Below are 25,997 nucleotides of genomic sequence, written 5' to 3'. Positions count from 1 at the left end.
CTGGTGTAATGGTTAAGTGTGCGGACTCTTATCTGGGAGAACTGGGTTTGATCCTCCACTCCTCCGCTCGCATCTGCTGGAATGGCCTTGGGTCAGCCAGAGCTCTGGAAGTGGCTGTCCTTGAAAGGGCAGCTGCTGAGAGAGCCCTCTCCAGCCCCGCCCACCTCACAGGGTGTCTGTTGTGGGGGAGGAAGGTAAAGGAGATTGTGAGCTGCTCTGAGACTCTTCGGAGTGGAGGGTGGGATATAAATCCAATATCTTCTTCTTCTTCTTCTTCTTCTTCTTCTTCTTCTTCTTCTTCTTCTTCTTCTTCTTCTTCTTCTTCTTCTTCTTCTTCTTCTTCTTCTTCCACCCCTCTGACTATAATGTGATAACAGTGCCTGCCTCAGTTTTGGGTACAAGGACTAACCATCCTCTTCCCCTGAGGTGGAATTGGCCTCTCTCATTGGACAGAAGCTCAAAGAGCTTTCCCACCCCCTTCATTCGAACACATAGATCTTCGCTTCCATTGAACGCAGTCCCTTGGGCTCCCAAGCCCCTATTAGGGGCAGAGAATCCCCTGCTCCCCATTTCCAATGGGCGGGGAGAAAAAAATAAAAATCCAACCACATTTCATGGGGCACTGTGTCACTCCCAGTGAAACTCAGAAGGGGCATAGGCTAGCTCTAGGAATCGCTGGAAACTGTGGTTTTACCATAAATTTCTCAGTGATTTCTAGCGCTACTCATCGTTATGCCTGCGAGACTGCCTCACACCGTGTTCCTGCCCTCAACCCTTCGGCCAATTTCCAGGCTCAGCCTAGCAACCCAGCTTCTAGGTCACCTCAGGGCCACAGACTCATGTGGCTATCGTTCTGGAATAAGGAATGTACCACATAAAAATGGACAGCCCCATAGCCAGGAATTTAGGGGAGGGGGCAGGCGGGGGACAGTAGTTTAGCACAGTGGAGCTTACTTCTGAGGAAACCTGCTAAGCGGATTGAGCTGACAGAAAATGCGTTGTGTTAAAAATGCAGGCAGTGATATTTTCTGTTACTGTGCCTCTGAGCCTTAGATCGAACAAGGAACGACAACAGGGCTGTGACAGGTCTTGCCTCCAGCGTTCGAATTTCTCTTTAGCCCAACAACACTTTAGAAATGTTAAGGTTTGCCCTGGCCGGAAATGGCCAGTTTCACACCTCCAAGCTAGAACAGCTAGAAGCTGTCAGCTAGTAGGGAAATAAAAAGTTTTTTTACCTACAAAAGGTTTTTTCCCCCCTCCCTCTCTCTCCTATCAGAGTAGGCACAGGACAACCAAGTCTTCTAGCCGGGCTGAAGAAATTGGGAGGGGGCCTTGCCGGGCGATAGCCTTCTCATAGCTACGGGCCTGGAAATGGGAACTCAGGGGTCAAACCAGCGAGTGTGAGAAATCCATCAAAAGCAACAACTTTGTATACAAACAATAAAGGTTTTATAAATCAATGTAGAAAAGTCTCTTATTTGTTTTCCACAGATACCTCATACACAGTACAAAAACTTCTTCAAAGGGGATGGGTTCCACAACAGTAAATTTCTGTCAAGTTTTCTCAAAAGTGCTCCAAATGCTATACCAGAAAATATCTTATAAAGACTGTCATTTAGAACATACAGTCATAGTCCTTCCCTGGGGTCAGTTTGTAGAAAAATAGATGGTGGAGCTCATCCAGGGGTTGTTATGCAGCTGCACCTACTATTCAATGGACAAGGAGGTAGAACTCTCAGAAGGAGGAGGTAGAGCTCTCAGAAAGGTTCAGGAGCTGTGCTCCTGTGAGCTCCCACTGAATCCAAGGCCTGGTCCTTCCTCTTATGTTGTGGTAAATCCAATTCCCCTAAAATATAGGCTCCAAAGGCTTCATTCTCCTTTCCGTGCCTGTCAGCTAATGGATCACGTTTCACAGAGATGCTTTATCATGGAGCCATTCTGTTCTGTAATATCATTCAGTCGATGTCAAACTAAGACTTCTCGCAATGTACAATAGGCACTGAGATGATAAGCTTTCTATACTGAGTTATAAAACCTTTGTTGTTTGTGTATGCGGTTGTTGTTGCTTTTGACTGTAATATACTGTGTTGCCACTTTTGCTTGCCATCAGTGTGAGAAAGCCAGGATCGCCTCTAACTGATACTCCATTATGACTCTATTAAATCCGAGAAACACCTCATCGTTTTCAGTGCAGCAGTTTTTGATCCTATATTCCCGTTTAGTGGGAAATCCCAGACAACCTCTGTGGTGACCTCTTCTGTTTCAGCCGTTTGTGCCAAAGAACCAAATGTCGGAAAACCCTCATTTCCACACACACACCACCCCCCTTGGAAATCTCTGACAAGTTCTCAGGCTGCACACGAGGACCAGACGGCAGCATTTTCTTTGGCACGCCTTTGTGGCCACCCTCATTGGGAAAGTGACTTTGTCACTGCTTCCAGCACTTCATTGGTTCCAGAATGCCGGGGTGTGTGTGTGTGTGTGTGTGTGTGTGCGCCCAAGACGTTAATAACGACAATTGCAAGGTAGCTTATTTCTTCTGCATTGAAAATGACTTTTTAATATGGAACAGAAGAACGGAAAAGACCAATTAAAGGAGGCCAGGAACGCGTTGCAGGCAATGACAGTTACGATTCCTGAGGAACCACGAACAATGTTGTTAAATATTCCTGGAAGATGACTCAAGGGTGGGCTTTGTGAGACCAAGACAGAAGAGTCGGAAGTTCTTTTCTTTTTTTACTGCTTTCTCAGGAAAGCCGCTCTAATTCTGGCAAGGAAGCTTGGAGTATTTTGGTTCGCTTGTTTGATTTAAAGCAGAAAAATATCAACCATCTTGGGGGAAAATTGACAGCAACAAAAAGCATCTGGGATTTTCCTTTCTTTCGTTCTAACTTTCTGGGAACGTGCCGCCTCACGCTTGGGAGCCGTTTGCTGATTCTGAAGCATGCACACATATATATATCCCTCTGCCCATGGGTGTAGGTGACATCTTAGAATTATAGAGCTGGAAGGGACCACCGAGGTTATTTAGTCCAACCCCCTGCACAATGCAGGACATTCACAGATAACTCCCACACACATAGGGTTGCCAATCCCCAGGTAGGGGCAGGGGATCCCCCGGTTTGGAGGCCCTCCCCCTGCTTCAGGGTCGTCAAAAAGCTGGGGGAGGGGAGGGAAATGTCTTCTGGGAACTCTATTATTCCCTATGGAGATTTATTCCCATAGAAAATCATGGAGAATTGATCCACGAGTATCTGGGGCTCTGGGGGGGGGGCTGTTTTTGGGGGGTAGGCACCAAATTTGCATATAGCATCTAGTGCCTCTCCCCAAAATATCCCCTAAGTTTCAAAACAATTGGACCAGGTGGTCCAATTCTATGAGCCCCCAAAGAAGGTGCCCCTATCCTTCATTATTTCCTAAGGAAGGAAGGAATTGAAAAGGTGTGCCGTCCCTTTAAATGTGATGGCCCGAACTCCCTTTGGAGTTCAGTTATGCTTGTCACAGCCTTGATCTTAGCTCCACCCCAATGTCTCCTGGCTCCACCCCCAAAGTCCCCAGATATTTCTTGAATTGGACTTGGCAATCCTACACACACATACACACACACACAGAGTGGCACCTGTTACACAGAAGATGTCAAAACGCCCCCCCCCAACCCTCCAGGATTACTGGCCAAACTGACCTGGAGAGCTTACAAAAAAGAGCCTTGTAAGCTCTTGGAGAATTGGCTACATCAGGGGTGTGTGGTTTAATATGCAAAGGGGCTCCTGCTAGAATCCCACCCCATCCTATGTCTACAATCCTTAGTGGTGTCACATTCAAGTGCTAATAATCCTTCTTAGCTTCTGAGATTGGGTGAGATTGGTAAGACGGACTTCCCAAGCCAAGGGAAATGTCACACTGTCTTTTAAGTGTGATAAGAACTTGCTACGTTAACCGGTTTAAAACACTTATGACCTTCTGATGTTACCTGCCCTGAATCCACTCGCGGAATGGGCGGGATACAAATCCAATAAATAAATAATTCCAGGGTTTACTTTATTTTATTCAGTTTAAATCTTGCCTTTCTCTCAAAGCAGGCTGTGGGCGGGTTCCATCAAAGAATCAAACAAGTAAAACTGTTAAAAAAAACAAGTTACGATGACAGTATAAAACATCTAAAAATGCAACCTAAACTAAGAGAAACTCTGCCTATACAGTAGTGATCTATCGGTCCTAAAGTCCATCAGATCTCAAGTAGCTCGAATGGGGGGGGGGGGAGGTCTAATAATAGGTGATTGTCCACTGCCTCAACTGAAGGCCTGTTTTGCAGGCCCCACAAAATGGGAGCAGGGCCCGGATCTTCAAGGGAAGCTCATCTCACCAGGCAGGGGCCAGGGCCGAAAAGGCCCTGTCCCTAGTCGAGGCAATCCAGGGACCACCGGAAGGTGTTGGGTTGCTGACCTTAGGCACCTTTGAGGCTCATATGGGCAGAGGCCATCCTGAAGGAATGCTTGCTACATGGAGGCAGGCAATGGCCAACCACCTCTGTTCATCTCTTGCCTTGAAATCCCATAGGGTCGCCACTCCAGAAGTCGACTGCAACATGGCATCGTTTTCCACCACTGTAATTGGATGTGTACTTCCTTAGGGAGGGATGTGAGAGGGCATGCCTAACTCCTTGGCTAACACCAGTGAGAGATGGCTTTCGGATTCTGGGAGGATTTTGAATGCAGACTGTGGGAGGGAGCATAGGGAGAGAAAAGGCTGCCCCCACCCTCGTTTCCAGTTTAATCCATCCGTGCCCATCTGATCATCCTGCTAGGTGGAGTAGAGTTGCCAAGTCCAATTCAAGAAATATCTGGGGACTTTGGGGGTGGAGCCAGGAGCAAGAGAAGAAAAGGCTGCCCCAAGCATAATTGAACTCCAAAGGGAGTTCTGGCCATTACATTTCAAGGGACTGCACTCCTTTTAAATGCCTTCCTTCCACAGGAAATAATGAAGGATAGGGGCACCTTCTTTAGGGGCTCATAGAATTGAACCTCCTGGTCCAATCCTTTTGAAACTTAGGAGGTGTTTTGGAGAGAGGCACTGGATGCTATGCTGGAAATTTGGTGCCTCTACCTAAAAAAAACAGCCCCCCCCATAACCCCAGATATCCGCAGATCAATTCTCCATGATTTTCTATGGGAATAAGTCTCCATAGGGGGTAATAGAGTTCCCAGCCGACATTTCCCTCCCCTCCCCCCGCTTTCTGATGACCCTGAAGCAGGGGAAGGGCCTCCAAACCGAGGGATCCCCTGCCCCCACCTGGGGATTGGCAACCCTAAGGTGGAGCCACCCCTGAAATAAATAAATGACTAAAAGGGTAACGAGATACAATACAATGAAGTCATACGAACATAAGCTACTCATGGACCTCTGCTCTTAAGAGCCTAAGCTAAGCCTTGTTGGATGAGGCCAATGGCCCATCCAGTCCAGTGCTCAGTGGCCAAAACCCAGGGGCCATCAGGAGGTCCCCCAGTGGGGCCAGAACCCCATAAGCCCTCCCACTCTTGTCCCCCCAAGCACCAAGAACACAGAGCATCACTGCCTCAGACAGAGGGTTGTTGTTCTGTTGCGCAGTCGAGTTCAGCTCTTTGTGACCCCATGGACCAGGTCACGCCAGGCCTTCCTGTCTTCCACCATCCTCCGAAGTCTGCTCAAATTTGTGTTAGTTACATCAGTAACACTGTCCAGCCATCTCATCTTTTGCCATCCCCTTCTTCTTTTGCCTTCTGCCTTTTCCAGCATTAGGATCTTCTCCAGGGAGTGCTCCCTTCTCATTTGGTGGCCAAAGTATTTGAGCTTCAGTTTCAGCACCTGACCTTCCAGGGAACAGCCAGGGTTGATTTCCCTTAGGACTGACTGATTGGATCTTCTTGCAGTCCAAGGGACTCTCAAGAGTCTTCTCCAGCACCACAGCTCAAAAGCATCTATTCTTCTGCGCTCGGCCTTCCTTACGGTCCAGCTCTCACAGCCATACATTTCTACTGGGAATACCATAGCTTTGACTATACGGACTTTTGTTGGCAGGATGATGTCTCTACTTTTTATTATACTGCCTAGGTTCGCCATAGCTGCCCTCCCATCCTATACCTTGTGGCTAATAGCCGCAGATGGACCTCTGCTCCAGATGTTTATCCAGTCCCCTCTTGAAGTTGTCTATGCTTGTAGCCACCACCACCACTTCCTGCAGCAGTGAAGTCCATGTGTTAAGTCTGCAATTGTAGACATGGTAGCTGAGGCTCTACTTGGCATGGTAGACCTTGAGAGAATGGATCGCTTACGATCGCCTTGTGAGCTTAACAGGAGAAAGGAGGATTTGAACCCAGGTTTCCTGAGCCCTGGAATGCCATGATAGCCGTTAAATCATCCTGGATCTTGTGAGCATGGTGGCCGTCACTGTTTAGGAACACAAGTTGTACAAACCTTGATTACAGTGCTCCAGGTCCTTCCAAAATCTACCAAGAAAGAACCCAGAAGTCAGCAATATGTAATATATTAAAGTGAAACTCAGCAAAACCCAGCTTAAGATAACACTCCCCCGGCCATAAGCTAGTCTACTCGCATTCCCTGACCCCTCTGCCCTGTGTTCCAGGAGGTTTAATTCTCTCTCTTTTTTAAAAACAACTTGTGCTGAAAAAAGAAACTGCTCCTGTCTGTATATCATTATACACAAGTGTGAAGAACAAGGATTGGCCTTCCCAAAGTGTAGATCTCCCACCCCCGGGAGTTGCTCAGTTAATTGCAAGTAACTAACTGAGAGGGGAAAAACAGTGAAAAGCTCCCTTCTCCCTCCTTTGGAATGAAGAATAAGTTATTGTCCTATATTCAGTAGAACTGTTGCATTTGTAAATAACTTGTAAATAGGAGAGCCAGTTTGGTGTAGTGGTTAAGTGTGCGAATTCTTATCTGGGAGAACCGGGTTCGATTCCCCACTCCTCCACTTGCACCTGCTGGAATGGCCTTGGGTCAGCCATAGCTATCGCAGGAGTTGCCCTTGAAAGGGCAGCTGCTGTGAGAGCCCTCTCAGCCCCACCCACCTCACAGGGTGTCTGCTGTGGGGGGAGAAGATATAGGAGATTGTAAGCCGCTCTGAGTCTCTGATTCAGGGAGAAGGACGGGGTATAAATCTGCAGTCTTCTTCTTCCTTTTAAAAGGACTCTTATCAGGGAGAACCGGGTTTGATTCCCCACTCCTCCACTTTCAGCTGCTGGAATGGCCTTGGGTGAGACATAGCTCTGGCAGAGGTTGTCCTTGAAAGGACAGCTGCTGTGAGAGCCCTCTCAGCCCCACCCACCTCACAGGGTGTCTGTTGTGGTGGTGGGGGGAAGATATTGGAGATTGTAGGCCTCTCTGAGTCTCTGATTCAGAGAGAAGGGCAGGGTATAAATCTGCAGTCGTCTTTTTTTTCTTCATAAAAAGAAACACTATTATTATCACTGGTTACTATAATTGGTTAATGCATATTGGGTACAAACTTGCATCACAAGGCCTAATCATATATATGTGTTTTCAAGACATGTAGCGATATACAGTAGGGAGTATGCATTCCAGAATTCGCAGGGTAAAACATAGAAAAAGAGAGCTGGTCACCACACCTCAAAAAGGATATTATATCATTGGGGAAAGTACAGAAAAGGGCAACTAGAATGATTTCAGGTTTGGAACACTTTCCCTATGAAGAAAGATTAAAATGCTTGGGGCTCTTTAGCTTGGAGAAACGTCGACTGCGGGGTGACATGATAGAGGTTTACAAGATTATGCATGGGATGGAGAAGGTAGAGAAAGAAGTCCTTTTCTTCCTTTCTCACAATACAAGAACTCGTGGGCATTCAATGAAATTGCTGAGCAGTCAGGTTAGAACGAATAAAAGGAGGTGCTTCTTCACCCAAAGGGTGATTAACAAGTGGAATTCACTGCCACAGGAGGTGGTGGCGGCTACAGGCATAGACGGCTTCAAGAGGGGGTTAGATAAAAATATAGAGCAGAGGTCCATCAGTGGCTATTAGCCACAAAGGATAGATGGGAGGACAGCTATGGCGAACCTAAGAAGTATTAGCCACAGTGTGTGTGCGTGTGTGTATATATATATATATATATATATATATATATATATATATATATATAAATTTTTGGCCACAGAGTGTTGGACTGGATGGGCCGTTGACCTGATCCAACATAGTTTCTCTTATGTTCTTATGGAAGGGATCCCAGAGTCATCTAGTCCAACCCCATTCACAATTCTGGAAATTCACTGCCTCTCCCCCCCACCCGCCACACAACTCCTCCAGTAACGCCCCCTTCTCTATGCCCAGAGGAAGGCAAATAACCTCCAGGATTCCTGGGCCAATCCAGCCTGGAAGGAGATCCCTTCCTAACCCCAATTATTATTATTATTATTAGTTTATTTATATTCTGCCCATTCCCCCATAGGGGCTCAGAGAGGAGCACGACATAATTAAAATCACAATAAAATCATATATTAATAAAAAGCAATTACAGTTATTCCATACACGAAATAGCTCAGCAGAACAATTATAATGAGATGGTGCAGCTGGACAGTGCAGCAAGTCAGCGCAGTAGGATATACAGTAGAGGAGGCCGACCGATCTAGTGGGCAGATACCTGCCGCCTCACCCGAAGAACTGGTGGAACAGCTCCATTTTACAGGCCCTACAAAAGGCTAGTAAGCCAGGTAGGGCCCGGATCTCTATAGGGAGCTGATTCCACCAGGTTGGGGCCAGGACCTGGTAGAGGCAAGACGGGCATCTCTTGGGCCAGGGACAGTCAGCCTATCCTGGGAGGCTGAACGAAGCCTCCGGGGCATATACGGGAAGAGACGGTTCCGCAGGTATGCTGGTCCCAGGCCGCGTAAGGCTTTGAAAGTCAGAACTAACACCTTGAAGCAGATCCGGTACTCTGTAGGCAGCCAGTGCATGCCACGGACCACTGGCCGCATGCTCACCTGTATAGGTGATGCAGTCAGCAGGCGGGCTGCCGCATTCTTCACCCGCTGCAGTTTCCGGATCAGCTTCAAGGGCAAGCCAGTGTTGAACAAGTTACAGTAATCTAATCTGGAAGTGACCATTGCATGAGTCACTGTGGCCAAATCTTGGGGGGAGAGATATGGCGCTAGTTGCCTGATCTGCCATAGATGGTGGAAGGCAGACCTGGCAGCTGCCGCGACCTGGGCCTCCATGGAGAGTGAGGCATCCAAGATCACTCCCAAGCTCTTCATCTGTTGGGTTGGCACTAAAACCACGCCATCCAAGGTTGGGAGCTGGGTACACAACCCCTCCCCCCTTGACTCAGGCACAGGACCTCCATCTTAGCTGGATTTAATTTCAGTCGGCTCTGCTATAGCCATCCTGCTACGGCTCCTAATGCCTCGAACAGGTGTTCAGGGACAGAAGGCGGTCTGCCATCCATCAATAGATAGAGCTGGGTGTCATCAGCATACTGGTGACAACCCAGCCCAAAACCTTGGGCAATCTGGGCAAGGGGACGCATATAAATGTTAAATATATGGGTGAGAGAATAGCTCCCTGCGGCATTCCACATAGAAGTGGGTGCCACAGGGAGGTCCGCTTGCCAAGCATCACCCTTTGTCCCCGTTCCCGGAGAAAGGAGGAAAACCATTGCAAGGCTGTCCCCCATATTCCGGTGACAGCAAGGCGGTGGGTCAATAGATCATAGTCAACTGTGTCAAACGCTGCTGATAGGTTGAGAAGAATCAGCAGCGCTGACCCGCCTTGGTCCAGATGTCTTCTTAGGTCATCTGTGAGGGTGACTAGTACCGTCTCTGTCCCATGGCCTGGGCGGCAACTGGAATGGGTCCAGGGTGGATGTTTCATCCAGGAAAACCTGTAGCTGCTCCACCACTGCTTTCTCCACTACCTTTCCCGGAAATGATGAATTCGAAACTGGGTGGTAGTTGGTTAGAACCGTAGGGTCCAGCGAGGGTTTTTTCAAAAGTGGCCGAATTTCCGCCTCCTTTAACTTCTCTGGGAATCTCCCGCTTGTCAGAGACAAGTTGACAATGTCACCTAGAGAAGTTCTGACATCATCCTGGCAAGCCTTCACAAGCCAGGATGGGCAGGGGTCCAGGGGGCAGGTAGTAGGCTTCACTGCAGCCAGGACCCTGTCTACATCCTTCAATGTGAGTCGACTGAATCGACTTCCTAACCCCAATAAAGTCCTGACTTTATGAAAAATCTGGAATATTTAACCAGTTAATTGGTCAACCCTGAGACTCCTGTTTTGCTTGGCATTTCACACCCTCATTAAATCAGGACCCTTTTTTTGTAGCAGGAACTCCTTTGCATATTAGGCCACACACCCCTGAGGTAGCCAATCCTCCTGGAGCTTGCAGTAGGCCCTGTTCTGAGCCCTGTAAGCTCTTGGAGGATTAGCTACATCAGGGGTGTGTGGCCTAATACGCAAAGGAGTCCCTGTTCCAAAAAAAAAGCCCTGCATTAAATATATTTAACAGCTTTTGAAATCCAGAAGTATTGTTGAATGAGTTTGTGATGCAATTCGAGGAGTTGTTATTGAAAAAAATAATAATTAAAAAACTCTAAAAGAATTCTGGCTTAAATTTGATTTTTAAGTTATCTAGGTTCTTTTTCTACCAAACTCTCTGAACACTTCATAATGATTTATTCTAGGTTTTTTTTTAAAAACTGATTTTTGAGAAATGGATACAGCAGTTTTTGTTAAAGAGCGAAAATGGCATAATTCCTTAATGGAAGTTCCATGTCGTACTTTCAGAAATCAGTTTAAGTAGGCCATGTTCAAGATACCGTCACTCTTTACGCTAATGTGTTTTTGAATATATTAGGGAGATTTCTACCAAATGGAACTTTTTAAAGACGTCCAAGAGCAATGTCAATTAGAACAAAACAATAGATCTTTATATTCAGGACTTTTTTTGTAGCAGGAACTCCTTTGCATATTAGGCCACTCCCCCCGATGTAGCCAATCCTCCTGGTGCTTACAGCAGGCCCTGTGCTAAAAGCTCTTGGAGGATTGGCTACATCAGGGTGGAGTGGCCTAATATGCAAAGGAGTTCCTGCTACAAAAAAGCCCTGCTTCTATTCCATCCTGTATCTTCTCCCCCTGACCTGGATTATTTAGGCTAGCCTGATCTCCTTAGATCTCAGAAGCAGTATCAGCCCTGGTTAGTGCTTGGATGGAAGACCACAGAAGAAGTCCAAGTAGGGTTGCCAAGTCCCCTTCCCCCACCCCAGCCTCTGGTGGGGGACTTTTTTGTGTGCGCAAAGTGTGTGCAGTGTGATGGCATCACCCGCAAGTGATGTCATTGCGCAGGCGACATCGCACACCAGCCACTCTAGGCGTTTCCGGGAAAACTCTGTGGTTTTCTTGGACACTCTAGCAAAATCTGTGGCAGGGGATGAGCTTTCGTGATGAGTCACTGCTCACTACTGCTCACTAGTCACTTCTACTGTCTGTAGAAAAGATCCAGAGTTCAGGAGCGCACCATAAAGACTAACAGAATTTGTGGCCGGGTAAGAGATTTCATGTGTCATTGCACACTTCTTCAACGGCTGGGCTATTGCTCTTTTCTACTGCTATAAGCAGACTGGCGTGGCTACCCATCTTGAGCTGTCTGTACGGTCAAAGTTGTGTTGGCTGATTCGCTGTTGAGTTGTTGGGAGGTGCACAATGGCAAGGACCCCAGGGTCCCTTTTAATGTAGATGAGGGGTGGCCATTATTTCATCTGGGTGAGCTGACCCAGCCCTCTGCTGCTGCTGCTGCTGCTGCTTAAGACACGCCAGCTTGCTTAATGTCAACCGCAGGAAATCCTATTTCCTTTTAACTAAGCTCATAAACCCCCTTACCATTTATTGAAGCATGTTGTTAAAGCAATGGTTGGCCAAGAAATAGTGTTGCGGGGGGCGGGGGGGGGGCGGGAGAAGGTTAATGCAATTCTAGTTTTAGCTTCCAAAGCTTCGGATGACAATGAACAGGATCCAAAAGCAACCAGGGGTGAGCGAGAACTGATTCGCTGAATAAAACCCTGCTGATTAAGCCAATTCGTTCAAAGTACATTAGCGGTTCATCTGCAATATGTCGGGTGTCTGCATGAGTTATTGATCGACCTCTGTAAATGCAAATGGATTAGTTTGAAGCCTTTTTTTTGCGGGGGGGGGGGAGATAGGAGTCAGGTTTTGCTAAGGATGGCATTAAAGGAAAGAAGAGATGGAGACCTGCATATTTAAGTGAGAGGGAGGAGGAGGACAAACCTGTTTTCTTGTCCTCTTCAGCAGCCCAGGTTCCTTTTGGAAACCAAGATCTGACTCTGGAAACTGTATCTTCTAGGTCAGGGGTCCCCAACCCCCGGGCCGTGGACCGGTACCAGCAGGGGTCGTTTTGTAGAAAAATAGGTGACGAAGGTCATCCAGGGACTGTTACACAGCTGAACATACTATTCAGTGGACAAGGAGGTGAGACTCTCAGAAGGAGGAGGTGGAACTCCCAGAAAGGCTCAGGAGTTGCACTCCTGTAAGCTCCCACTGAATCTGAGGCCTGGGTACGAGTCCGTGGCCTGTTACCAACTGGGCCACGGAATGAGGGGATCCCAGGTGGATGAAAGAGGCAGTGCAGCCTCACTCCAAAGCACTGCCTCTTTCATTCGCCCAGGTCCCAGGGGAAAGGGGCAGCGCGGCAGTGACCTTTACCTAACCCTCGTTTAAAGACCCCCATGGGGGCAGGGACGGGGTGTGGGCACGAGGACAGCCTGGGGCAACAAAAAAACCAGCACCCCTACCCCCAGCGGTCCGTAGAAAAATTGTCTTCCACAAAACTGGTCCCTGGTGCCAAAAAGATCGGGGGCTGCTGTTTTAGGTAATACGACAGTTGATTTTTTTTTTTCTTCACTACATGTTGATCAGATAAAATGTGCCCCGATAGTTACTAAACTGAGTTTCTTAGGATCTTTGGAGAAGGAGAGGGTAATCAAAGGCTGAAACGTAACCTCTGCAGTGGGAAAGAAGCAGACCTGAGACGACGTTTGCTTGCTGTGTTTATTTCATGAGCAACCAACAGACCCCGTGCTGCCTTCCTGGAGACACTGAGGTTCCTCCTCGCTCTGCAGCTTAGCCTCCCAGATTCCTCTCATCCACCCCTGAGTCCCGGTCAGCTGCGCTTAAATCCCTTGTATCTGGAGGTTCTGACCCCTTCAAGGGGCTGGGGTCCTTTTCTGTCTTCTCACACACTCCGCCCCTTAAAGTGCCCCATGGTTACGGGGCTCTTGTAGCCCAATGTGAGAAAACGGCCGCATCCGTATGCAACTTGCTAGGTGGTGCTGTACCACAGCCTCCATATGCTAAAGCCATGTACTTTTATACTGATCAGGTAGCAGGTCCAGCTAAATCCCCTTCCATGCGTCGGATTGTGGAGAGCTGCAGCTAGCCATAAGAACATAAGAGAAGCCATGTTGGATTAGGACAATGGCCCATCCAATCCCACACTCTGTGTCATGCAATGGCCACACATAAGTGCCACCAGGAGGTCCACCAATGGAGCCAGAACTCCAGAAGCCCTCCTGCTGCTGCCTCCCAAGCGCCAAAAATATGAAGTATCACCTCCTCAGACATGGTGTTCCATCTATATCTTATGGCTAATAAATGATAAATCTCTGCTCCATATGTTTATCCAATCCAATCCAATCTGCTCTTGAAGCTGTCTATGCTTGTTGCTGCCACCACTTCCAACAGCAGCGTATTCCGCATGTTAATTTAGTCAGGACAGTGTTGGTCTGATAGTCTGATACAGGAGAAGATGGCTTCATAAGGTTTAAGACTAGAAACATTTATGGAAAGACAGCTTCAAGAGTGGATTGGATAAGCATCCGGAGCAGAGGTCCATCAGTGGATATTAGCCACAGCTTATTGTTGGAACTCTCTGTCTGGGGCAGTGATGCTCTGTATTCTTGTGCTTGCGGGGGGGCACAGTGGGAAGAAAAAGAAGAAGATATTGGATTTATATCCCGCCCTCCACTCCGAAGAGCCTCAGAGCGGCTCACAATCTCCTTTACCTTCCTCCCCCACAACAGACACCCTGTGAGGTGGGTGGGGCTGGAGAGGGCTCTCACAGCAGCTGCCCTTTCAAGGACAACCTCTGCCAGAGCTATGGCTGACCCAAGGCCATGCCAGCAGGTGCAACTGGAGGAGTGGGGAATCAAACTCGGTTCTCCCAGATAAGAGTCCGCGCACTTAACCACTACACCAAACTGGCTCTCCGCTTCTAGCCCCACTGGTGGACCTCCTGATGGCAGTTGGGGTTTTTTGGCCCCTGTGTAACACAGAGTGTTGGACTGGATGGGCAACTGGCTTGATCCAACATGGCTTCTCTTATGTTCTTATGAAACATTGACTTCCTTAGAATAAATCCTACCAGTGTTTTGCCCTCACCAAGAACTACCAAGAAAATTGAGTCGGGGTGAAATGCTGCTATCTTTTAGCAGGATCTATTGGAATAGATGTGATGGTTACCGTTAATCGAAAGCTGTCTTTGTTTAACTAGAATCCGCATTGCATGTGTAGGTATGCTTTAATGGGACAAAATGCACCGTGCTCTTTTTCCTTGGCATACTTTTTCTTTGCAGAAAGCCATCAATGGCAACAGCTGGCTTTGCTTAAAGAACTGTAAAAAAAAAAAATGTGAATGGAGTTTCCAGCAAATGTCAATACCAAACTGGTTCATATTATGTCAGGTGTATGGAAGAAAGAGTCATTGGAGGAATGATCTCATAGGCATTCTTTCGTGCGCAGCTGGCGAAAATCCAGCTCCTTTGCTCCTGCTGAAAAACCACTCCAGTCTTTGCGCATGTTGCTGACTGTCCTGCACTCTGGACGTTTCCTGCTTCATTTCTATTCGAGATGCCCATACTGTAGTTGGAAGGCTAAAGCTGATGGTTCAGAGCCTTCAAATTCCCTAATAACTTGTTGCAGAATTCTCAGACTTGATGGGATTTTGAACTTGCAGATCTTTTAAAAATAGTTTCCTGTTCAGAGCCAGTTTGGTGTGAGAGCCAGTTTGGTGTAGTGGTTAAGTGTGCAGACTCTTATCTGGGAGGACCGGGTTTGATCCCCCACTCCTCCACTTGAAGCTGCTGGAATGGCCTTGGGTCAGCCATAACTCTTGACAGTTGTCCTTGAAAGGGCAGCTTCTGGGAGAGCTCTCTCGGCCCCACCTACCTCACAGGGTGTCCACTGTGGGAGGGGTGGGGGAGTAAAGGAGATTGTGATCACTCTGAGACTGAGATTCAGAGTATAGGGCGGGATGTAAATCCAGTATCTTCTGTTCAAGGCATGATTGAGGGCAAAGTGCACTCAAGTGCACTCCAGAACTTCTGGTTGAGTAGGGACTTGAACCCTGGTCCCCTACCAGTCCTGATTAGGGTTGCCAAGTTGTGATGGGTGACTGTTCTCTCTCTCGGGCTTTGTGCGTTTGGTGTGATGACATCACCCGTAAGTGATATCATCATGCCAGGGATGCTCTAGGATTCACGATAAAACTCTATGGTACTATAGAGTTTTAGCGTGAGTCCTAGAGTGTCCCCGGCATGCCATCCCCGGCACAATGAAATCACTTCTGGGTGACTTCGTAATGCCGGGGATGGCGCACAGCAATGGGGCTCTTCAGGGATGGAGATCCCCCTGGCGGCTTTCTCCCTGCCAACAGGTTGGGGTCCTCCAGACGAGGGGATCCCCCACCCCCCAGTGGGAGCTTGGCAGCCCTGGTCCTGATTGCTGACTCATTGGAAGCAGGGCTCTTTTTCTAGCAGGAGCTCCTCTGCATATTAGGCCACGCCCCCTGATATAGCCAATCGTCCAAGAGCTTAGAGGGCAGTATAGGGCCTACTGTAAGCTCCAGGAGGATTGGCTACATCGGGGGGCATGGCCTAATAAGCAGAGGAGCTCCTGCTAGAAAAAAGAGCCCTGACTGGAAAGCAGCTTTGTATGTGGGAAGGACATAACTCAACAAGGTAGCAACTCCTGAGACCTCTTGAGGTCCTTTGACATTCTTTTGAACCACTATACAGCACTCTCTCTAACCACTATACCTCACTGTCTTTAACCATGATAACATGCTCCTGGTTTTTCCCTTCCCTTCAAAAGGCTTGCTCATCCATCTCATTTGCTTTGGTCCATTGGATTCATTGGAAGCCACTGGGAATTTTAAGTCCAAGCGCTAAACTCGCGTAGCTTCATCCAGATTCCTTTTCTTGGTCACACGAGAGCGTGACCGAAAGACAGAAGCCAGGAGATAACTTTTAGACACGTGGCTCTTAAAGTATTGGTTACACAACGCCGTGATTTAACCTCATTCCTTCTCAAGGAAACTCGAAAATCTAGCTGTGATCAGTTTAAGCCTTGGGCTCTTTCAATGGCAAAGCAATGCCTATGTTTGCCTGGGGTTTCAGAAATTTAGTCCTTTGAGTCCACTTCCTCTATTCGTGCTGTATAGCGAACCGTATATAACTTTTCAATTTTAAATAGCTGCTCGTGGACGAAGGTTCTTTTTCTGTAAACAGGTTTACAGCACCATTTGGCTCCCTTGGCTCTTGGCATGCAAATAAGTTTGCTTTTTTAATGAGAGAGCTCATTTATGCCTTATTCTGAAGCTTGCAAAAAATTGAATTTGACCTCAAAGGAGCTCTCTTTGACATACTATAGCATCTATTCAAGGGACATGGGCACGGAATTATTCATGGTCGTCCTCCGAAAATATCCATTCATATCAAAAGGGGCACGGACGATCCAAAATCACAAAGTGTCATGGGGCATCAGTTTTTGTGAACCTGGATCTATTTTTATCTGATGCATGACAAAGCAGGTTTGGCTGTTGAAAGGTGTTACTTACAGAGGTGGCATTCTAGCAGGAGCTCCTTTGCATATTAGGCCACACCCCTCTGATGTAGCCAGCCCTCCAAGAGCTGCCAAGGCTCTTTTTTGTAAGCTCTTGGCAGATTGGCTACATCATGGGGTGTGGCCTAATATGCAAAGGAGCTCTTGCTAGAATTCCACTCCTGCTTACCTAAGATACTTTGAAACCCCTGTTTCTCCAGGATGGACTTAACACACCTTACAAAGACTTTTAAAAACTTAAAACTTTCTTCAAACCACAGATAGGGTTTCCAGCTCTGGGTTGGGAAGTAACTGGGGATTAGGGAGGGGGGTGGGAACCTGAGGAATGTGGGGTTTGGGGAGGGGAGGGAGTTCAATGAGGTATAAGACCATAGAGTCCACCTACCAGAGCGGCCGTTTTCTGCAGATGAACTGATCTCTGTTGACTGAAGATCAAGTATAATCCCTGGAGATCTCCAGCTGCCACCTGGAGGCTGACAACCCTAACAAATGCTACATCTGGCTTCCAAAAAGCCTCCCAGGAGTTTAGGAAAGCTTTCTGGAATGACTCTTGCACAGTTTTCAGCAGCATCCTGGAACGGGGTTAGATGTCTTCCTGGAAGTCAGTTTGATGTAGTAGTTAAGTGCACAGACTCTAATCTGGCAGAACTGGGTTTGATTCCCCACTCCTCCACTTGCAGCAGCTGGAATGGCCTTGGGTCAGACATAGCTCTCTCAGAGGTTGTCCTTGAAAGGGCAGCATCTGGGAGAGCTCTCTCAGCCCCACCCACCTCACAGGGTGTGGAGGGGAAAAGTAAAGGAGATTGTAACTACTCTGAGACTCTGAGATACAGAGTATAGGGCAGGATATAAATCCAATATCTTCTTCTTCTTCTGGAAAGGGGTTAAATCCAGCCAGGTTTTGTTTTGTGCTTGCTGAATCTTTTCAAATTCCCGCTACTGCGGCCCCCGTATGGCCGTTTTTGTACATGCTGGCCCTGTGGACCTCCACATCACCTTTTGGGATGGTCAGAGATGCTCTTTCCTTTATTGCTAGTTGTGCAGAGTGGTAAAGCTGCAGGACTGCAGTCGAAACCCTCTGCTCATGACCTGAGCTTGATGCCAGCGGAAGCTGGTTCCAGGTAGCCAGCTCAAGGTTGACTCAGCCTTCCATCCTTCCGAGGTCGGTAAATGGAATACCCAGCTTGCTGGGGGGGGGGGGGGGAAGTGTGGATGACTGGGGAAGGTAATGGCAAACCACCCCGTAAAAAATCTGCCGTGAAAACGTTGTGAAAGGAACGTCACCCCAGAGTCGGAAACGACTGATGCTTGCACAGGGGACTGCCTTTACCTTTTTAAGTATCCTTGCATTCAACCTGAGCATTACTTCTACAGTAACACATACCAAAATGTCCCCTTCCAAAAATGACATCACTGATTGACTCCCTTCTCTGTCTTTGAACTGCCACTGTGGAATTTCTCAGTTGGTGCTGAATAGTTGGGTTCACAGTAATGTTTCTGTGTGCTTATGCAAATGCCCCCTGAGAAGTGGTGCCCCTCTGAGTCAGCCTGAAGTAGATGTTCTCCTTGCTTTTGAGTCCACATTGAAGAATAGATCAGAGGACACCTCATGCCACCTGAAACCTGGTGCAATTATTATTATTATTTTTACAGGGAATAAACTTTCATGCCCACCCACAGCGTACCACTTTTCTGGTATATTTCCCATTAGTTTTGTTCAACAGGGCAGAGAGGCTGAGGCCTTCATAAGAACGTAAGAAGAGCCCTGCTAGATCAGACCAGTGGTTCACCTAGTCCAGCATCCTGTCTCACACAGTGGCCAACCAGCAACAAGGCAGAGAGGCAGAGGCCTTCATAAGAACATCAGAAGAGCCCTGCTGAATAAACATCAGATGAGTGAGAGCCGCAAGACATGAATGCCAGATGTTTGAGAGCCACAAGACAGGAAGGAAGGAAGGAAGGAAGGAAGGAAGGAAGGAAGGAAGGAAGGAAGGAAGGAAGGAAGGAAGGAAGGAAGGAAGGAAGGAAGGAAGGAAGGAAGGAAGGAAGGAAGGAAGGAAGGAAGGAAGGTGGGAGAGAGAGACATGGCAAGAAAGCAACTTTAAATGCATTCTCCAAGTTGCTAGCTGACTTGAAGTGATTTAAAGAGACAAATGCAGCCTTGAATTCAGCAGGAGCTAACAGGAGCACAGCTCCTGAACCATTCGGAGGGTTCCCCCCCTTCCTCCCCACCTACCTGCCTTGTCCATTGAATAGTAGGCGCAGCTGCATAACAGTCCCTGGATGAGCTCCACCACCTATTTTTCTACAAAACAACCCCTGGACAAATGCCTTCTTCAAGCCAGCTGACAGGGTGGTGGGGGCTTCGAGAGCCATACAATATGTGTGAAAGAGACACGTGTGATTCCCAAGCCACCATTTGGCCATCCCTGTTACAGAGTCTCCATCAATCAGCTGAGACTTGATAGTGCTTTCTACCACTGATGCAAGTAAAGTGGGTGGCTCTTAGGCATTCATCATGCCCACCTTTCTCCTGAGCAGTCAAGGTGTGGTCCTCCCAGTTGCAAAGCAACAAAACTACATTCTGGTTTCTACAGACTATGTGTTGGACAGTTCCCTGGTCAACTACTTGCAGTCTCCATCTGCCTCTTCCCCTCCTCTCCCCAAGAAGAACAAGAAGCAGCAACAACAAGAAGATTATATTGGATTTATACCCCGCCCTTCTCTCTGAACCAGAGACTCAGAGCGGTTTACAATCTCAACAGACACCCTGTGAGGTGGGTGGGGCTGAGAGGGCTCTCACAGCAGCTGCCCTTTCAAGGACAACCTCTGCCAGAGCTATGGCTGACCCAAGGCCATTCCAGCAGGTGCAAGTGGAGGAGTGGGGAATCAAACCCGGTTCTCCCAGATAAGAGACTGCACACTTAACCACTAGACCAAACTGACCAGACTCTGCCATGGAAATGTCAGCTGAATCTTTCAGGGAATGTTTCTGAGGTGGGATTCCTCCATGTCCTATTGTGTGAGATGGGAGGGCATTGACCTTGGGAAAGTAGTTTCAAATTCTTGGAATACATAGCCTCAGGAGAGTGGTCTCTGATTCATCAGGACTGCAGCTCACATGCAGGAGCTGGGAAGATGTATGGTAGCCTGAAGGTCTCCCATTGACCCAGAAACAAGTTAAGCAGAATTAGTTCAATCAGCTGTTTTGCCCCACTGACCTAAATGGCTTAAATCCAAGATTTCAGAATTGGGTCAGGTTGTTCTCTGCAAAAGAGAGTGTGTCTGTGTGTATAGCAGGAGAGGGGCTGTGGCTCAATGGTAGAGCATCTGCTTGGCATGCAGAAGGTCCCAGGTTCAGTCCCCGGCATCTCCAGTTAAAAGAACCAGGCAGTAGGTGGTGTGAAAGACCTTTGCCTGAGACCCTGGAGAGATGCTGCCAGTCAGAGTAGACAATATTGACTTCGATGGACTGATGGTTTGATTCAGTATAAGGCAGCGTTGTGTGTGTGCCCCTTAATGTTTTAATAATAAACTGGCAGATTATAATGAAGTATTTGGTTTTGCAGGTCAGTGCCTTCATCCCGAAATATATTCAGCAGCTGCACGAAATTTCTCTCTCTGTATGCGTATGTCTCTCTCTTTCTGCATGACTTCTTATATTTCATCAAGGCTTTCCGTGTATGTCAACCCTGCCTTTCACCCTGCCGACCGAGGAACTAGCCGAATATTCAGGGAAAGAAATTGCTTCGCTCTGCCCTTTCCCCTCTTAGGTACACAACTCACACAAAAAGGAGGATTCTCCACTTTCTCCCCTAACCACGAAACCACTTATTTAAAGAGGGAAATGGCAGCCAAACCAAAGGGCCCCAGGTGGAGCAGACGGCTCTTTCTTCTCCCCTGACCTCCCTATTCACACACTTCCATTCATGCAGCGGGCATAATGATATGATGCCATGACTCTTATGTTTCCATTGGACGTGGCACGCCAGCGGCCCTTGCCAGGAGGAGCAATTTTTAGAAAGTGGAGCCAGGGTATGAATTTCCCACTTGTACGCTATCACAGCCTGTGCATTCTTGAGCATGAAAGGAGCTGGAGGTCAAATCGTGGGGCTTGTTTGCGAGGCCTGGTTTTGCACCCGCAGAAGCGACAGCTCGCAACTCGAGGGAAGTCTTCCCACTTGATGTGGGAAAGACGGGAGAGTTATTTATGCATCCTTGAGTTGCTGAGTGGGATCCGGGAGGGAGAGAGAATTCCCAGCTCATGAGCCAGGAACTGGAGTCACACAAGCAGAGGTGGGATTCTAGCAGGAGCTCCTTTGCATATTAGTGCACACCCCCTGATGTAGCCGATCCTCCAAGAGCTTACAAGGCTCTTTTTTTTTGTAAGCTCTTGGAGGATCAGCTACATCAGGGGTGTGTGGCTTAATATGCAAAGGAGCTCCTGCTAGAATCCCACCCCCGCTCACAAGTATTATGCGCAACATCATTCTCAGATTTGAGTCCAGTAGGAGATGTGGCTTGGTGGAAGAGTCTCTGCTTCAGAATGCACAGGGTTCAATCCCTGGTGACTCTGAGAAGGATCAAGTGGTAAGTGATGGAAAAGACTTCAGCCTGAGACCCCTGAGAGCTGCTGCTAGTTTGAGCTGACAATACTGACCTTGATGGACCAAGGGTCTGATTCGGTATAAGGCAGCTTCATGTGCATGAGTCGTAGACCAGTGAGGTTTTTAGGGTATAACCTTTCAACAGTCATGGTTCTCTTCATCAGATCTTTTTGGTCTCTAAGGTGCTTCCAAAGTCAAATCGAGCTGTTCTTCTGCAGATCAGTACAGCTGCCCCCTGAAACTATCCTTCTTGGAGCTTCTGTCCTATACTCCACCAGTTGTCCTTGCACCAGAAATTAACAGTTCAAGAAAACACCATGGTGATAAAGTCTGGTTGAAAGCAATGGAACTGGGCTTTAGTCACACTTAATTTTTCAGACTGGTAGAACTTAGGCTGATTCCGCAGTTGGCATTTCCCTTCCTTTCACTGCAGGTTTGTTCCCTGCAGGTCTGTTGTTCCAATTCCGCATTAGAGGATTTCTCCCAGATCAGCTTTCAATCTGCTCCGTGTCTTTTGATTCCACATTACTGTTGCTTGAGGAGTTCCCCCCACATTTGGAGCTATTTTCCCCTCCTTCCTCTCCTCCTTACACCCCTTCCCCCCCCCCACATGTGTGTGTGTTTGCATTACAATGTGATCAGCGATTTCCGGCATAATGAATATTAATGAACGTGACCACCATGCATATCATTGCCAAATCCCGATTGGGTACTCATCCATGCTACGCACACGGAAGTTTAATGTACCTTTCCCCCCTTCTTTTAAAAAACCCTCCCTGTGCTTGTTCCCGTTACAATGCAATCATTGAAGCCGGGGACCACGGAATCCGGGCAAAACTCGTTAATGCAAAGGGTGCGACACCATAAATGGCCTGACATGCTCACTAGCTGGCTTGTGACTGTGAGTAGAGGATTCTCTAATGTGAACAGGGGGCATCAAGATCTCGCAAGCCTGTGAATCCCACCGAGGCCACCGCCATCATTTGTCCCCCATGGTTTAATACAGAAAATGGCGGGTCAGTTTCAATGGGCATGCAAGCACACGATCAACAAGATATACATTGAATTAAAGCACCCTGTTATTTCTTGAAAACAGTACTGAAGCACAAATATCAACATGAATGGGATTGTTTGGGGTGGGGGGGTTGGTTGAGGGAAGAGAGGAGACGTTTTTCCCGTGGCAAAAAACAAAAGCTAAAAGCCCATGTTTGAAGATCATAACAAAACATGGAAAGCCGTAAAAGCACCGGGGGGGGGGGCATACAACGAAATAACAAAACATGGAAAGCCATAAAAGCACAGAGGAGGCATACAATGAAAATTGGTGTTCAGAGAATTGTGAAAATGAGGCTTGCATTACATTGCTATGTACTATGTTGTGTTGTAACGCAAATTGGAGTTCTTTTTTCTTAAAAAAAATCACTCATTGCCAGGCGTGATTTCAAAGGGAAGGGGGGGATGCACCAGTGAATGACGCAATAACAGGGTGGAATCATGGGCATAGAATGATGTGGGTGTGCTCTAATGCCATGGATGCTTGTCTGCGCATTTGCAAGAGTTCCGCACAAGAATCTAGAACCCCGAGCGCAGGGCAATCGAAAACTTCTGGCAAAATGAGGATCACGTTGGCGCGGTGCAAAAAAGGGGTGAGAAGCGGGTCAAACCACCACACCAGATAAGATAGTGCAGAATCTGACAGTAGCCCCAGGGTTCCCTCTAAGCTGAGTTAACATGAGCTAGCTCACAGCCGTGATTCCAGGGCAAATGCTATTGCGGAAACAGCCTTAGTTGTGATTAATTTTTACTGGCTGTATAGATACAGGATTACACATTCCATAAAGATATGTGATTTTCCACAACCGAGATAAGTTTATGCTTGAAGATAAGCAGGGCTTTTATCTGTAGCAGGAACTCCTTTGCATATTCGGCCACACCCACTGATGTAGCCAGTCCTCCAGGAGCTTACAGTAGGCCCTGTACTAAGAACCCTGTAAGCTCTTGGAGGATTGGCTGCATCAGGGGTGTGTGGCCTAATATGCAAAGGAATTCCTGCTATAAGAAAAGCCCTGGTTTTTAGAATATTTTTCTTCTTCATGACCCCTTGGAAGTCAAGTCCTCCTCAAACAATTTACCACCCTGTGCCCCTCATATATTTGTGCTTTGCAAGACAGCCAGAGTGTTTGATTGGGGTCCCCACCAGATTCAGTCTGGGGCCCAGAAGCCAAACATCTGGAGGTCATTCAGCAGCGTAGTGCAGACTGTCAAAATTATTTCCAGACTAAACTTGTGGGTTCCATCCAGCCCTAATCCGGTTGAGTAGGCATGGCCTGAAACCAAACGAATGAAAAAAAAAAAAGGAAACATGGAATCCCTTGGAAAACTACTAGTAACGGAATATTTCATTATGGTTTCTCCGTAGAATCTGATTTCGGAGGCCTACAGAATCTGGATTCCACTTACGCAAGCATGGCAGAACATCTCAATGAGACGCTGAGGCAACGGAGGCATGCTGGGGACGACGACTACAATATCGAAGTGCTTCTCGGGGTGGATGACTCAGTTGTCCGGTTCCATGGCAAAGAACACGTTCAGAACTACCTTCTCACCCTGATGAATATTGTGAGTGAGTTTCCTCAGTGTTTCTGGACGGCGGGGGAAGCTGTGGACTCAAAATTCCCTTTTTTAATGGCAGAGGTGCAATTAGCTATCCACCCGTCCACTTGATTAGAATCGTGGTATGTTCCCAACGGGGCATTTTCCAGATTTTGATGTGGTAGGCCTGTCTGTTTCTCCAATATCTGTCCTAGTTACTAGGGAAGGACAAAGACCTAAATTTGTCACACACCAGGGGCTGGTTTGTGGTCTGTTTGCTCAGTCTCTGCATTCATGGTTTAGATGGACCACCCATGGACTGTGACTTTTTTTACCCATAATCCTCTTAAAAATGGGCACCACATTTTAATAAGGATATAGACAAGCTGGAACAGGTCCAGAGGAGGGCAACAAAGATGGTGAGGAGTCTGGAGACCAAGTCCTATGAAGAAAGGTTGAAAGAGCTGGGTGTGTTTAGCCTGGAAAGGAGGTGGCTGAGAGGTGATTTGATCACCATCTTCAAGTACTTGAAGGGCTATCATACTGAGAATGATGCAAAAATGTTTTCTGTGTTCCCAGAAGGTAGGAACAGAACCAATGGGTTGAAATTAAATCAGAAGAGTTTCCGGCTCAACATTAGGAAGCACTTCCTGACCGTTAGAGCGGTTCCTAAGTGGAACAGGCTTTCTTGGAAGGTGGTGGGCTCTCCTTCCTTGGAGGTTTTTAAACAGAGGTTATATGGCCATCTGACAACAATGCTGATCCTGTGAACTTAGGGGGAGGTATTTGTGAATTTCCTACATTGTGCAGGGGGTTGGACTAGACGACCCTGGAGGTACCTTCCAATTCTATGATTCTTCTAACCTGTAACTTTTAGAACTATATGCATTGTTGTTGTTTTTTTAATTTCACTCTCACAAAAATTCCTGAACAAAACGGGGTGGGGGGGAAGTAGGGTGATATTGTGGCTTCTGAACAGTCTTCAAGGGCAGCTGCACACAGAACACATTGCAGTAGTCTATTTTAGATTCTTGCAAGGGAAAAAAAATCTTGTCACCCAAGATACGGCATAAATCAGGGCCAGTGCTCTTCTCTCCTTTTGTACCCAGTACAAATGGATGTATGACGTTGATTATGCATTAAATATATTGCTGTAGTCATTGTAGTCATGATACTGCTATAGTTACACTCATCAGCTAGGGGACCCTTCTGAACCATAAAAAGGAATCCACGTTGCTCTGTAGGCCTGGATGAGATACATCCCAACTGAATTTGTTTCCTCATCAGCAATTCTTATGACAAGTCTAATGGTGGTATCCCAACCCCCCAGCATGTATTAGAGCTGTCAGAAGCAATTGGAGCAGGGGTGGGGGGTGGGTCCAGATTGGGGATCCAGCACTGGGGTGGTTAACGTCTCCCCTCTTTTTGTTACCCTCATCATTCATTCATTCATTCACCCACTCATTCATAGTCCCCAATTCTCAATGGAACTCAAGGTGGATTAACTTCTCCCCTCTTTTTGTTACCCTGATCATTCATTCATTCATTCATTCATTCATTCATTCACTCATTCATAGTCCCCCTTTCTCACTGGGACTCAAGGCGGATTAACTTCTCCCCTCTTTTTGTTACCCTGATCATTCATTCATTCATTCATTCATTCATTCACTCATTCATAGTCCCCCTTTCTCACTGGGACTCAAGGCGGATTAACTTCTCCCCTCTTTTTGTTACCCTGATCATTCATTCATTCATTCACTCATTCATAGTCCCCCTTTCTCACTGGGACTCAAGGTGGATTAACTTCTCCCCTCTTTTTGTTACCCTGATCATTCATTCATTCATTCACTCATTCATAGTCCCCCTTTCTCACTGGGA

General features: G+C 47.4%; 1 protein-coding gene across 1 annotated transcript in view; it reads left to right on the top strand.

Moving 5' to 3' along the window:
- ADAMTS3 (ADAM metallopeptidase with thrombospondin type 1 motif 3) overlaps positions 1–25,997 on the top strand; it is a 205,460-nt gene that overhangs the window by 79,697 nt on the left and 99,766 nt on the right. Inside the window, exon 4 of the mRNA XM_060247412.1 lies at positions 23,947–24,146. Within this exon, the coding sequence (XP_060103395.1) occupies positions 23,947–24,146 (200 nt within the window). The remainder of the gene's footprint in view (positions 1–23,946; positions 24,147–25,997) is intronic.

Source organism: Heteronotia binoei, chromosome 9 (assembly GCF_032191835.1).
Source record: "Heteronotia binoei isolate CCM8104 ecotype False Entrance Well chromosome 9, APGP_CSIRO_Hbin_v1, whole genome shotgun sequence".
Classification (NCBI taxonomy): domain Eukaryota; kingdom Metazoa; phylum Chordata; class Lepidosauria; order Squamata; family Gekkonidae; genus Heteronotia; species Heteronotia binoei.
This window is presented reverse-complemented; position numbering and strand designations above follow the sequence as displayed.